Source organism: Crocodylus siamensis, chromosome 1 (assembly GCF_052110815.1).
Source record: "Crocodylus siamensis isolate JL-2025a chromosome 1, ASM5211081v1, whole genome shotgun sequence".
In the NCBI taxonomy this organism is placed as follows: domain Eukaryota; kingdom Metazoa; phylum Chordata; order Crocodylia; family Crocodylidae; genus Crocodylus; species Crocodylus siamensis.
In genome coordinates this window covers 141504025-141518631 of record NC_143395.1, presented here as the reverse complement: position 1 = coordinate 141518631, position 14607 = coordinate 141504025, and the positions used below count along the sequence as shown (strand labels likewise).

At 39.8% G+C, this 14607-nt stretch overlaps 1 protein-coding gene across 3 annotated transcripts in view; it reads left to right on the top strand.

Moving 5' to 3' along the window:
* LYST (lysosomal trafficking regulator) overlaps positions 1 to 14607 on the top strand; it is a 124150-nt gene that overhangs the window by 42070 nt on the left and 67473 nt on the right. For 2 of the 3 annotated variants that reach the window (XM_090044584.1, XM_090044574.1), the window contains exons 10-15: positions 791 to 857; positions 3715 to 3824; positions 5391 to 5814; positions 7429 to 7573; positions 9523 to 9696; positions 10964 to 11124. In XM_090044584.1, coding sequence (XP_089900710.1) covers positions 791 to 857; positions 3715 to 3824; positions 5391 to 5814; positions 7429 to 7573; positions 9523 to 9696; positions 10964 to 11124 — 1081 coding nt within the window. The remainder of the gene's footprint in view (positions 1 to 790; positions 858 to 3714; positions 3825 to 5390; positions 5815 to 7428; positions 7574 to 9522; positions 9697 to 10963; positions 11125 to 14607) is intronic. The other variant, XM_090044594.1, reaches the window with a different exon arrangement.

Here is a 14607-nt window from a genome sequence, read left to right as displayed (position 1 = left end):
CACTTCAACAAAATAGGATATTCAGCATGAAATTAATGTTTTTATAAGTCTTAAACAATGCCATGTAGATTTTAGGAGTTACCACACCTTCAAGAGTAAATTGGATGTTTATCTTGCTGGGATCCTATGACGCCAGCTGGCTTCCTGCCCCTCGGGCGAAGGGCTGGACTCTGATCTTCTGCGGTCCCTTCCAGCCCTTGTCTGTCTGTCTGTCTGTCTGTCTGTCTGTCTGTCTGTCTGTCTGTCTGTCTGTCTGTCTGTCTGTCTGTCTGTCTGTCTGTCTGTCTGTCTGTCTGTCTGTCTGTCTGTCTGTCTGTCTGTCTGTCTGTCTGTCTGTCTGTCTGTCTGTCTGTCCGTCCTTTTAATACATCTTGTGATTGTACTTTACGTATAAAAGGTTTGAGTTTAGGTTTGCAGATGCTTATTCTTTGACTGTTCAGTGTCATTGGAAATCTAGCACTTTTTCAGTTCAGTGATACAGAAACTTCCTGGAATTCAGTCTAAGAAAAATTGTTTTTTAAGATGTATCCAGACTGATAGTGGATTAACAATTGCTGCTTTTGTCTTTTCACAAGACACAATCTCGTATCCAGGTCACAAACCAGAAGTGACTGTATTAGTCTGAATCATGAAAACACATTCAGTCACAAATATTAACAGTTATGATAAAAATTACTGAAAATCAGACTTGGATGCTCTGGACTAATTCATAAAACTAATTGTGTGTGGTTTCTTCTCCAATTTTTTATGACTTGTTCAGACACTGAACCATAAAGTTTTTCTCTTTCAGGGAGTTGTAAAAAATCTTTTGGGAGGATTCCTAAACATATTGACACAGTCAGACTCCAATTTGTATGGTGAGTTTCATTTAAAAAAAGATTTTGCTGTACTTTTATTGCATTTAAATTCAAACTTCCAGGTCAAAACTATTTATGGAACTGCAGACTCGGCAAACACATCTCTTTGGTACATATGTATTTCCCCATTTGTGTATGCAAGTCAAGTGTACATTGACATTCAATACTCATACAACTGAAGCAGGGTGTTGTTAAGGTGAGGGAAGGCTGCCTAATAGAAACAGGCATGCTTGACTTCAAAAGCCAGCTGAACCTGGATCTGAAATGTTAATGTTCCCTTAATAGTTCTGTTTTGCATATGATGTAACTTTCTCTGGAAAGAACTACCTTTGTTCCTAGCATGTTTAAAACTTCTTATATTTTAAAACTTCAATTCACTCTTGGCACAGAATTTCAGCTTTATCAGTGGAAGAAAACCTAATGCAAAAGAGAAAGCCATGGCAATGTAAGCTTCTTCATGCTAAGTCATTTAGGTTAGGGGAACTAGCCTAAGGGGGAGAACCTGGTGAATAAATGCCTTGTGGTAATGATTTCTTGTTATCATTCTTGCTTAGAGCCACAGCAGTAGCCTAGAACTAACAAGCCTCCACACTTCTCTATTATTTATTTTATTGCAGGAGAGATTTGGGTTTTAGGGTTGTTGTTATTTTTTTAGCCCACAACTATTATCTTGCCAGAAATGCCTGTTCTTCTTTTATTAAATTAAGTTATTTGGATTATTTTTATTAAATTTCATTGTGTCATGGAGATAGGATATGACTCTTCCAGTTTTAAGTTTTTAAACTGTTAACAAACCTCAACAACCTCACGAGTTGGCCCGAACTTGGGACCTCCAGTGTGGGAAAGGTTTCAGAACACAATTATGTGATTCAGAATCAAATCTTTTTTTCCAAAATTTCCCATGAAATGGACTGTTCAAAATTCTCATTTGGAAACCATTCAGTTCTTTTCCAAACGCTTACAGAACCAGATTTGGTCATCTACATGTTCATCTAAGTCCCAAAAATGTCACTTAAATGTAGAGTGGGCTTCACTTCCTGCATGTGTAGCTGTATACACGTGATGGTTATCAACACACTGGGTACCTCTACACATGCTATTAATGCAGAGCAATACACTCTGGCATAGTTCACGCTGGAGCCAGCTTCTCCTGGGCACAGCATCTGCATGTGAGCCTGGTAACACAGCAGTCTGAGCCAGAGTGGAGCAGCCCCAACTAGGCTGGGGGGGAGGGTGTCAGCTCTGGGTGGTGGCATCAAGCAGCAGAGGGGCTTGCTGGGGCATGAATGCTAAAGTGTAGGGGTAGGCAGCAAGCAGTCCCCACACTTTGTGCCCCAGCCAGCCCCTGTCACCATCTACATGTGTTTTGGCAAAGTAAGTTACTAATTAGTCAACTCTGTAATAAAGTGCATGTGTAGATGCATCTACTGAGAAATAGATTACTATTCTGTGTATAAATGGTATTTTGTCGATTTTTAGATGACCAAATCTAGTCTAGGAGTCCAAAAAATATTTAAGAAAATACCTCCTGTGGTGGGTGGGAGGACGTGTGTGTATGCACGTGTGCATACATCCACACTTCCCACCCACACACTGTAAATTTACTTAGTTTATAAAGGTGCGTATCTATCCTGCCTTCTGTTTGCAAAATGAACCATACTCCCCAATAGATCTACAGTTGCTGACTGAAAATGCCTTTTTTTTTTTTTTTCTTATTTGTCAGCAGCACCAAGATTTTCCATGGCTCATGTCTCTCTTTTCCTGCCGTCTTGAGGAATTAACTGGCTTCCTATGCCATCCAACCTGAGGTCCTAGGGAGGCAGTTTAAACAGTGAACTCCTTTGGAGGTTCATTCCAGGGGTGCTGGAGTCCTATATCTCTGCTAGTGAATTTGGGAGTCTTTGATTGTTGGTTTGAATCAGGGTTGACTTTTTTTCAGGGCTTTTAAACTATCTCTGCATGACTTCTAGGCTAGGGGCTGAAGTTACGCACAAACTGGTATAAATGATTGGAAACTGGTTCAGATCTCTAACACATTGGAACTTCAGTGCACATAAACTGCTTTCAAAATGGCTGAAACAGGTTTAAGATAAACCTGGATATGAGAGTTCAGTTCCAAACTGCTAACCTTGGGGGAAAAAGGGAGTCAAATGTAAGAATGCATTAAGAGTCCAGACCTGAGACTTCTAAGTGTTCAGGCATCTTGTGATGCAGAGTCTTAGTAGAGGCTGGTCTCTAGCACTGCTTCCTCCTTATTTTGTGTTAGCTTTACATCAGAGTGGCACCAAATGGACCTCTGAAAGATGTGCCCACCAATACTGTACTTGGGTTCTGCAGTCCTGGAGAGATGGGATGGATATATGCTCGTATTAATAAGCGTTTAAATGGCTACTCAAGACGTGTTAGCTGCACAAACAAAATACAACAAGAGGGTGGGGGGAAAAAAAGAGGTGACACTTCTCTGCAGAACTGAACCTCCAGTCACTGCTCCTGCATCATGCGCTTCCATGCCGAGGGCCCAAAGTGGCCAGTTACGCCTCGGGCTGTAAATATATCCTAAATCAGCAGAAGGGAGCCAAACATGGTTTCCCAAGGCTTTTAGAATTGCAGCCCTGTGGCAAAGCATCTGAAAGCCCTGTCATAGAGCTGCAGACCCTGTAAGCTTGGATTTGGAAAACCCTGTCAATAAATCAGTTAATTGAACCTGAGGCATTATTATGGAAAACATAAGGTTTGATTTGGCACTTTCTGACAAAATGGAACACGGAATGTGCTGGTCTGACTGTATAAAAATATAACTGATACATTTAAAACTACTGTTATTTAGACACATTATTCCCCATTTTTATCTTTCCAGAATGCCAGGTAGTGCTGGTGGATCTGCTGGATTCTTTGATGAGCTCAAAGACATCCTCAGAAGAGTTAACCCTTCTCTTGAGGATCTTTTTGGAAAAAACACCCTGTACAGTATGTATGCAATAGAACTTCAGAAAGTTGCTTGATGCAGCAAATGGAGCTAAAGAAACTATGGATGCCCATCACTGTATTCAGAGAATAAGGATTTTTGAGCAGAAGGAGGTCATATCTCAATGTAACCCATAATATAACTAAACCCTACTTACTTTCCTAATTGTTTTACTTGTTCCTACAGAAAGTGGGGAACTGGGGGAAAGGCAAGAAGTGGAACATTTTTATTTAAAACTTTAAATGAGGAAAGAATGTCTTGAGCTTACATTCTAGGACAAAGAAAATTAAGCTTTTGAGACGCAGGTTTGGGTCTTTGGAACTACGAGGGTGTTTCATAATCTAACATTTTAAAATGAAACCATTTTGTGTGCAGTGGTCACTCATTAGACAATATCATCTCTGCATAGCTTCCACACAGGTATTTCAGGGAGTTTCTTGATACTGTCCTTAAAGAAGCTTTTTTTTTTTTTTTTTTTTTGGTTGCTATGACAGCCAGTTCTATACTGTGAGTTGTACCTCTGCATCATTGGTGAATCTGTGCCCACAAAGAACCTCCTTCTCCAGTTTTTAGTTTCTTCACCCACTCATAGACTTTCCATTGAGCCACACAGTTTTCATCATATTGTGCCACAATCCTATGGTGAATTTCAGTAGGTGGCATACCTTTTGGCCCACAAAAAAACAAATGAGGTAACTCGATTCTTCTTTTGGTATGCACTGATAACTGTTTAGCAATATTGTTTTTGTGCTCACTAGTATCACATTTCTGTCCAGCACAAAACAATGCGTGTGTTCTTTCAATTCTGTTATCACTGTTCCCCGCAGCTTTGTCACTTTCTACTTTCACAGGCATACAATACAGGCAGCCATTATCCCATTAGTTTCTAAAATATCCTTGTAAGTTTTAAGAGTGTTTAAAACTGGCAAAAGCATCCCCTTTTCATTGCTTTGTGACCAGGAGGCACTTTAAAAACATCTTGTATTTAATACTTGATTTGATGATGATGCTGGATATAGTGGTAAAAAAAAAAATTACTGCAGGTGTGTATAAGGGACTTCAAAGATCTGTTCTTTTTATTATTTGTCAGAAGAATAACTTTATCAGCAAAATGTCTACACCATCAATATTTTAAATAATAGCCATGTAAGCAAGGAGACAAATTTCAGAAGTATTTTGAAATTCCTTGTCCCAAATTTGAATTGGGACCCTTCTTCCTCAGCTGAAGGTTTGAATTTAAATGCGCCAAATCATCTTGCATTTGGGACATGTATTTCATAGTATCTGATTAAGTAGGCTGTCACCTAGGAAAGCATATGCCTCCCCAAATCAGTTAGTCCCCACCCTGCCAGACATACTATGTGATATTTGGGTGCCTAGTTTAAATTTTTTTATTTCAGCTGTCAAAAATGCCCACAACTCTGAAGTCAGTGCCCAACACGGTGAACTAGAACTGAATGTATAACTTGACCATGGTAGAACAAAGCTGTTCATTTTTAGGTTAGCTGGTGGAAAGTAGCAGTCTCTTCTGATTTGCAGTCTTATATTTGATCTGTTCTCTTTCCTAGGAGATACTACTTCAGGGTATACTGAAGATTGTGGAAGCTAATATCTATGTGAGCCCATTACAGTATCTCACCTTTCCTTTGCTACACATCCTAAATTTAAGTAGCAGCTCTTCACAAAAATCTGCTAGCATTCTGAACAGCAAGGCCACTGGTTTATTAAAAAGAGGAAAGCTTTCACAGAGCAAGAAAGAAGCAGATGGTGAGAATTTGACTCACCAGCTTCTTTCTTCTTGGCATGTAGCCCCAATCCACTTGCCTTTGGTTGGACAAAACTGTTGGCCACACATGTCTGAGGGCTTCAGTATCTCATTGTGGTTTAATGTGGAGCATGTTCAAGAAATGGAAAGCCCTACAGAGAAAGGGAAGAAGACAAAGAAAAGAAGCAAACCACTAATTTTACGAGATAGCAACTTTGATAGCACAGGTAAGGCATAGTAGTTTTTGTTTGTATACCTCCGGCATTGTTAACATTTCTAGTTTTAATATGCACCATAATAGAATGAACTGCAACTTTCTATTCAGCTCAAGGCTATCACCTCTGCTCTGCTTGAACTACACCCAAATGTGAATGATACCTTAGTATTTGGAGACCTGCAAGATGTCTTCTTAAATGCAAACATTGTTTTCAGCTTTAACTTTTGAATAGTGAAAAATGTTATTGGCTAACAATAAGTTAAGTATACAAGGGAAATATCTTTGTGTTGCATAAAAATCTAAGAATATTTTCAGAGTATTGCTGCTCTTAGAAGTATATCAGGTTTGACCTTGCTTTGACTGACTGATTCTTTGGTTCTATTTAGTATTCTCATCAAATTGGTAAGTTGAAATGATAAAGGACTATACTATTTCATCCCACATCAAGAAAATGAAAATACTCTAACATTCATCAGACTTTCTAGAGACGTTCACATTTTGTCTCTTGAGCAGTGTTAGTCTAGAGTCAAGCAGAAGCTCATAAGTGAGCTGTGGGTCTCAAAACTATAAGGTACACCTCTACCTTTTCTTCTGTTTGTCTCTTGAGCTTCCATTGGCTTCTGGATGACAAATATAAAGGACATATAAACTTTAAATGGGGGCTGTTAAGGCCATTTTATTATGGATTGGACCTAGTTTTGTAATATAAATGTTAGTAGTCCTTACTCAAACAATTTAGATTTCCAAATTTAGTGGGACTTTATATCTTAAGAAAAGGCAACTTCCATGAGCTGGGGTTTTCATGTTATGCCATGTTATCTCTTTTTGTATGTTTCCTAAACTTCAAAATATGCACCATTTTGAACAATTTTTTTCTATATTTGGCTTTTTCTGCTAATGAGAGCTCTTTTTAATACTTGCAAATTTTGAGCAGAATCTCCCTGACTAGGAGGGAGGAAAACTTCTTTTTCTTGTTTTCTTAAAAAAAAATCTAATCTTGGTTTTCACATGAAACTACTGTAAAATGTTCAAGTTTTAAAACTTAGCATGCTGTATTCCTAATTGAGGACTACTGGTTTGCTGAAAAAGCTTAACAAATGAAAAATTCTGTTCAGAGAACATTCTGTGCAGAAAACATTTTAAGACAATCATTGTACACCAAAGCTCCCATCTAACAAAGCACTTAATATGATTAAATGCAAGCATATAAGTAGTTTCATTGACTTCAGTGGAACTACTTTTGTGCTTAAGTGCTCTACTGGCTCACAGCCTAAAAAATAAAATTACCATAGACAATTAGAAGTCAGACAGGCAGGTGTGATATTGCTGTTTCAGCAAATGGCAAATTTTGTCTCCAGAACTTTTTTTCTTCAGTAAAAGTGGAGCAACTAAATATGCTAGTCTTGTTAATGTTGTACTTCTAACAGTTTCAGTTACACCAAGGAAAGACTTACATTTCCAAAGATGTAGCATTGTGTACATACTAGTCAATTCAAAGCCCCTTGCAGTATCTAAGCTACTTTTCTCCACACCTTGTGAATTGTAAAATGGACGTTAGTGTTGTCATGCTGTCTTTTTAATTAAATATTATATTTTATGTAACATTTTGTTTCTTTTTTCCTAGAAGAAAGCAAACCTGTAGGCTTTGAGAACCTAAGCTTGGGAGACAAACTTGTTGAAGATGGCTGCATTCATATAGTTTCATTGGGCTCCAAAGCACTGATGATACAAGTTTGGGCTGATTTGAACACTGGCACTTTCATTTTTCGGTACTGTATATCTGAGCCCAAAAGTAGGAGAAATTCATTTATAAATGTCATATTGCATATGGTCTTTTCCTGTAACTGATTTACTAGTAGCATTAGAGAGTCAACCAATGGCATACAGAACTAATTATATATAACGGCAGTACTAATATTTGTTTACTAATAACTGCAAGATCACTGACATGGCACAAATTTTATTTGAGGGCTTGTAAAACTAAAATGTTCCTTGCTTATAACTTTGCTAATATAATTTGCCCTTGCAGTTTGTAGAGAGGCATACTCTAATGAAATCTGTAAATAGCAAATGGCAAAATTAGAGCCTCAAACAAGGGAAAATATAGAAAAGCAACTGAGAGATGAAGGTACTACTTGAAGAGGTTGCTTGAAGGAGGTAAGAGGCAACCTGATGCATAAAAAGTAGGGAAGCTTTCCCAGGCGGTATGATGAAGGGAGGAAGTAAGTTAGGAGGCTTATTTAAATAGAGTAGAAAACTGCTGCCTGTTTACAAGTATGGAAATATAAGTGCAGGCTTGGTTTTTGTACCTCTGAATATTTCTACTGTCATCAATCTTGCTATCTTGGCAAGTTCATAGGAAACAAATATGTGACTTTTTTATGTAGCCTCAAGTTTGTGGGCTTTTCCAGTACATATGAAATAGCTTAGTTGAGCTTTATACCACCTGCACGGAAGGTGGCTATACAGGGGGAAAAAAGCTTTCAAGCTTTAAAGACTGTAATTTTAACTTGACTTTTCTAGATAGGAGTGATTTACTATAAATGTATCCCCACCTCTGAAAATATAAAAAAATTCCTATGTCAGAGCTGCTAGATGTGACCTGACTACTGCTTAAATTGTTTAAGGGTCCAGCACTACTGTTAGTTTCACATATGCCTTGGCTTCACTGCTGGTATTGTGGCAAAGGCAACATAACTTAAGTTGCTTTGGTGATAAATAAGGACTTACAAAAAATAGCCCATAACTTTGTAACCTAATACAGAAATATTGCAGTTAATTCTGTTTCACTGCATCCTTTAGAATTAATTCAATAAAGATTTCAACTTTGAGAGAGTTCATTGTAAGCTGTCTAGTGCCTAGAGCAGGGCCTAAAGCAGGGGTCTGCAAACTATGGCTTGCTGAGCCATTGGGCTTGGCCTGTGGAGCCAGGGCTTCAGCACTGTTTGGCAGTGGGGGACTTTGCTCATACAATGCTGCATCATGCCACTCTGTGACTGGGAGGCAGGGAGCTTTTCTGAGCTGCACCACAGCTGAGCAGTAGGGAAAAACAGTGGCAGAGAAAAGTGGCAGTGGCCAGGTCTTGGCTCTGGCCCACCTTGGACCCAAGACAGGCCATTCTGGCTTGGTGCTGGAACAGGTTGCTGAATGCTGGCCTGAAGGGTTGTCCTCTGGCAAAACTTTTAAAAAGGATGCACAGTTGGAATGGTGTATTAGTCTCAGTTCATTTTGCTTAAATTGTTTCTACTCTGCTACTGCGAAAACCATGTTGTGAATAGTGTTTGTAATTTTCTAAGTACTTCGCAACATGGTGTATTTTCTGTTATATCGGGAAAATGTGCAATACTGAGAATATTTTTCTACCAGAGTGTTCAAAATGGTCTGTTAACTTCTTTAAAGTAATCCTCACAATGCCTGTTAGGTAAAACTATATTGTTCTTATTTTTTTAGATAAGGAAAATGAGGCAGAAGAAAATGTACTTTGATCTGTAGTCAGTTATTTAGCATCAAGAGTTCCTGGTTCATATGTACTTGCTCGGCCTGCTCACTCAATTTTCTGCATTTGGAATGCTTTCATATCAATTCAAGTTTAAAAAACAAACAAATATATTTTTGTTCCCAAATAAGCTTCTCATAAGCCAAGCTAGAATGTAATTTTGAAATCATAAATGAAAATAGGCATTCTTAGATTTGTACTATTTTTCCTCCTTTGTTATAGTATGTGCATAGATCCAAATGATGAAATGAAAGCTGGCCTGCTGGCACAGGCTGAATCTCCAGATAATGTTTTCCATATAGGCAAGTGGCAGCATTTGGCATTAACATATTTGCAGCAGCCAGAAGGCAAGAAGAATATACATGGAAAACTGTCACTATGGGTCTCTGGTCAGAGGTAAAGTATATTCAGTTACTGCTAGAACTCTCTGAATCCCTAAGAAGCTAGCTAGTAGAAATTGATCTTCCTAAGTTTTGTTTGTTGAGACCTATGCCCATTTTGGGGGGAATTATGCCTAGGCTAAATTCTTAGCCGTCTCTCCAGTCTTCAGCTTCATACACAGACTGTGGCTCTTGTTTCAAGTTCATCCCTTGTTCCGAAACCAAGTGAGGAAGCAGATCTTTGCATAAATTCATTTAGGTATAGAAAGGGGTCGTGCATGGAATTAGAAGTAAGCATTATCGCAAGGGCAAACTTGGTAACCAGCATAAAGGAGACGTGATGTGTGGGGGAGAAAGAGGAATAGTTTGTGGGTTTTTGTCATGTCACCGTTCCTGGCAGGTTATTGTGGGAGTGGGCATTTTGTGAGGCAGTGGGTAGAGGAGGAAGAAAAATCTGAATATGTCTATTCCTACAGTTTAGATAAGTGGTTTTCAACCTGTGGTCTGCAGACCCCTGGGATCCACAAACTATGTCTAAGGAGTCTGCGAAAGATCACTCTGATCAATCAAAAGTATGTGAACGCACACACTTATAATTCAAAGGGGTCTGTACTTCCATTTGAAATGTTTAGGGGTCTGCAAATGAAAAAAGGTTGAAAACCACTGATCTGGATCATGAAGACCTTTATAGAGTCATCTTTATTCTAATTATTAACTAGGGGTATGGATGAATGTACTTTTCAGCCACTTTAAAAGGGAACGGCAAACTGCTTAGGACTCCAGCAACTAGTACAATACATCTGTTACATATGCAGTGGTAGTGTAGTGGTTGGTACAAGAAAGCTAAAATTCCTTAACTGATCCTGAATGAAGCAATGTTAGAGCAGTTTCCTTATACTTGTATCACTTCAGCTTCATGCAGATGTAATGGGTGCCAATATACCTTGATAGCAGTACAGTTTCTACATTGATATATGCCTTAGGACAGTGATCAAGCTCTAACCTTGCGCAATGCTTAAAGGTACCAAAAAGAATATTCTTTGCTTTTTCTGAAAGTAAACATTCTTCTACTGTCTGTTCAGTGTATAAAGTAATATGGGAAATGTTTCTTCATTAATTTATTTATTTAGTGATGTAATATTGTGTTTGAATTAAAAACAGTCTCAGATTAACCACTCAGTTGTTCTTAGTCCTAGTGAGAGATGCTCAAAATGAAATACGCATTATTTTAGCTGCCACTTCTAGTAACATTGTGATACTTTCACTCTGCTTTTTATTACTAGAAAACCTGATATTGGTTTAGATTATGCACTACCAAGGAAAACAAGTTTGTCATCTGACAGTAATAAGACCTTTTGTATGCTTGGCCACTGTACATCATCCCAAGAAGAAATGTTCCGATTGGCTGGAAAGTGGCATCTGGGAAACCTGCTTCTTTTTAATGGTATTTATTTATTCTGTTTTTATTTTTTTGTTTTGTTTTAAAGAGACCACTTTTTCATTACTTCTTAAATTTCCATTTAATTTAAAATATATTTTAAGCATGCCCGATTTATTACAAAAATGTACTTAAGAATGATTTTTTTCTTGGGCATGTGGCATGAATATAGGGAGCAAGCAGATTTGTTTCAGGATAGAACTTCCCCATTGCTCTGTCAGTCATTACAAATAACGTTCCTATGAGGGGAAAAAAATACTACTGCTGAGGTACTCAGGCTTTTGTGGGCATAATCCAGACTTCTTAGTGGTGCAGAAAACTGACCCACATTTCTGAATAATTCCATAATAAGCTGGGAACATTTGTCTGTCATTTCAATGAGCACTAGGCAGGTGAATACAAATGGTCAAAAGGCAGTAGATGACTTGTTGCACTTGAGTGGAACAAATCTGTATCTGTCTTGCAGAGGGTATATTGTCAGCCTAACAGCCAATGCACAAGTTATAATACCACATTTGGTTTTTGTGTTTTGTGGGTTGGACTGAAGCTTTTAAAGACCGCACATGAACTGTAACGTAAGTAACCTTGCAGTAAAAGCAAACCCTGAGTTAATGGAGGATGGTAGAAATCCTTCCTGCTGCACAGGTTGATCTCAAATCCTCTTTCTTCCCTCCTCCATTGCAGCCAAGGTGGTCTGTTACACTGGTGACCATTCTAGTTCGTCTTCATCCTTCAGTTGCTTTCAGCTCACAGTTGGTAATAGAGCTTGTTTGGTCTCTGTGTCATGGAGTGGTGTGTAAGATCTTCCTTCAGTAAAGGATTCTTGAGCTGACCCTAACAGTAAGACCATATTCTTATAGGAAGGAGTATCTTTCTTCATTAGAGAAGGAGATTTCTTGAGGCCTAGCCGCTGGGCACAATCAAACTTAAGCATGACAGTTTATTCTTAAAACTCTTTATATGCCATACCTATAACATTGTGACTGATCACATCTGGTAGTAAGTTGCATTATGCCAAAATCCTGGAATCCCCTTTTCTGACAGGGTGCCCTCTGAAAGGAAAGCTGAAGAGGCTTGGTATTTCTGTAGCTGTTTTCATATATTTGCTTTTTTTAGGAAACTATCAGAAGAACTTGGTCACATGTGAAAACTATTTAATGATGATGTTTTGACCCACAGACTACTTGAATTCATCCTTCCACAATTGCCACTCTTCCTAGCAAAAATTTAATGTAATATTTGTCTCCACCTGGATTAATGTCTGGGTTAGCAATTCCAGCTTCTCTGCAGAACTGTATCATCAGATCCATGAAGCACTTGACAAGAGTTGAAATTTTCCCCCAGTAAAAATCACTCTATATTAATAGGACTCTGCTAGAAATGAGTGACTCTTTGAGGTGCTCAACATTTGTGATCTCAGGTTTATCCTATGGAAAGTCACAGTGGCAGTGTCTTCTGGGTGGATGAACTTCAAGCAATTGGTCTTCACAAAAGCGTGGTGTAAAATATTTATCTAAAACTTCTTTCCAAGCTGGTAGCCATTTTAATGAGCTATCCTTTTAACATCCTCTTGGGGGTAGGCCTTGTTCCACAAATTCCCAAAAAGCGCTTTGGCATAGTATAGAGCAGAACTATTCACTTTTTGGCACTACAGGATCCAGGCCTCAGGGCTTCTTGTGGGTCAGACAACCGTAGTAGTGGTGGTGGTGGTTTGGAATAGCTGGTAAAACTGCTATGTAGGCATGGCTCCAGAACCCAAGAGGTGAACACCACTTAGCACCCCCACCTCTGCCTTTTCTTTTGCTGCCAATTTAACCTCTTTTGTTTTTGCCTATAGGGTGTCACTTGAACAGCTCTGGTCTAGAGATAGTTATTAGTATTTCCAGCTTTTTATTCCTTTTAACTCCAGTTTCCTGAGAGAAGCTGTTGGGGAAAGGACCAGGTGATAATATGATGCTGCATTCTGTGTTTTAGTACCTGGTAGCCTTGCCCTTGGGTCATGTCACCATCCAAGTCAGCAGTTCCATTTGCAAGTCTGAAGACTTTTCTGGTTAATGATTTAAAGAGTACAACTGCAGGGCATTGCAGCAGAATTCTACAGACTAAATAACGAGTTTGTGGAAATGACTCTCACTTCATTTGTTTGGTGCTGCCCAAGGGATCATCATACAGGACACTTAGCACATGTTTTATCCGTGGAATCTTATGCAGTATTAAGAGTTTAGAATGTGTTCTGAGCGGCTGCACAGTAATGCTTACTTGCGGCAGAGCACAAACTCTGCATGTTTTGGGGTTTTTTGTTTTTGGGGTATTTTTTTTCTGGACAGGGCTGGTGTTGGCTATGCTCCCTTCTCCCCCTTCTAGCCTCTCAAGCCCCTCTCCATGCAGGCTTAGTGGACTTTGGCAATGGGCTGAGGAGGGAGGTGCCAGAGTCCACGCTGCTGCCTTGGCAGCTGTAGGCACTGCCTGCTCCCTTTTGGGCTAGCTGCTCCTGCTACTGGCAACACTTCAGCTTAGTGCCATCCTGGCAAGGCAAGGGTTCAGGCTAGCGTCAGGTTGGAATCGGCTCCAACAGTGATGCAAGCAGACGACACAGACCAGGTCTGCTACACACGACAGCGATTATACTCTGCTGTCAACTACTGCTCCAGCTCATGCCCGACCTGGCACACCCAGAACTTGGCTGCCCTGTGGTGATACCAGCCAGCGGTGCTGTTTTATGCCTGCTCTGGACAGAGCTGGAGCTGTCTGTGCCCCCTCTTTCCCTCCTTTCCCAGGTGCTCCCTGCAGGGAGCTCAGCAATGTCTCCTTTTTTTACCTGCCTCAAGAACCCAGTGGTGTCACGCGGCAGCAGCAGCATAAGGAAGAACACCCTGACCACAGATGTGCTGGTCCCATGCCAAAGGCATTACTTGCTGCTTGTGCCTTGGCACCGCTCCTCACCAGCTCCCCTTTCTCAGCATCCTCTTTTGTAACTCCCAGAGCCGATGCCCTCCCCACTGCATGCCCAATGCTGCCCATTCCAGGGGCTGCCCAGCTTGCTCCAGCACACTGGGGCAAGTTGGGTCTCTGTTCCTGCTGCTCTGGGCAGAGGGAAGAGCTGAGCTCAGGACAGGGTATCGCTTCTGCTACTCAATCCCACGGGTGCCGATAGGACTGCAAATTGCTCATGTTATCTCTGTGGAGCAGGCCAACAATAGCTTAACTTAATACAATCTGGTGATGCTCCTCCCACAAAAGTCCATACTTTGTTATGATATGAATGCACTTGCATGTTTTATTTCTTGAATGCATGGATGCTTACATTTTAAATGCAGTTAACTACTCCAAAGTGTAGCATGTGACATGGCCTAACTATCCTTATCCTCAGAATTGTTTCCTGAAACTCTTAAATTAGATGTTCCAAAAAATAGTTGGCCAGCCTTTTGACCATGCTGTTTTTTGAGAGCACCCTTGAAAGCATCTGCCTTGCTATTTTGTGTCTTTTTA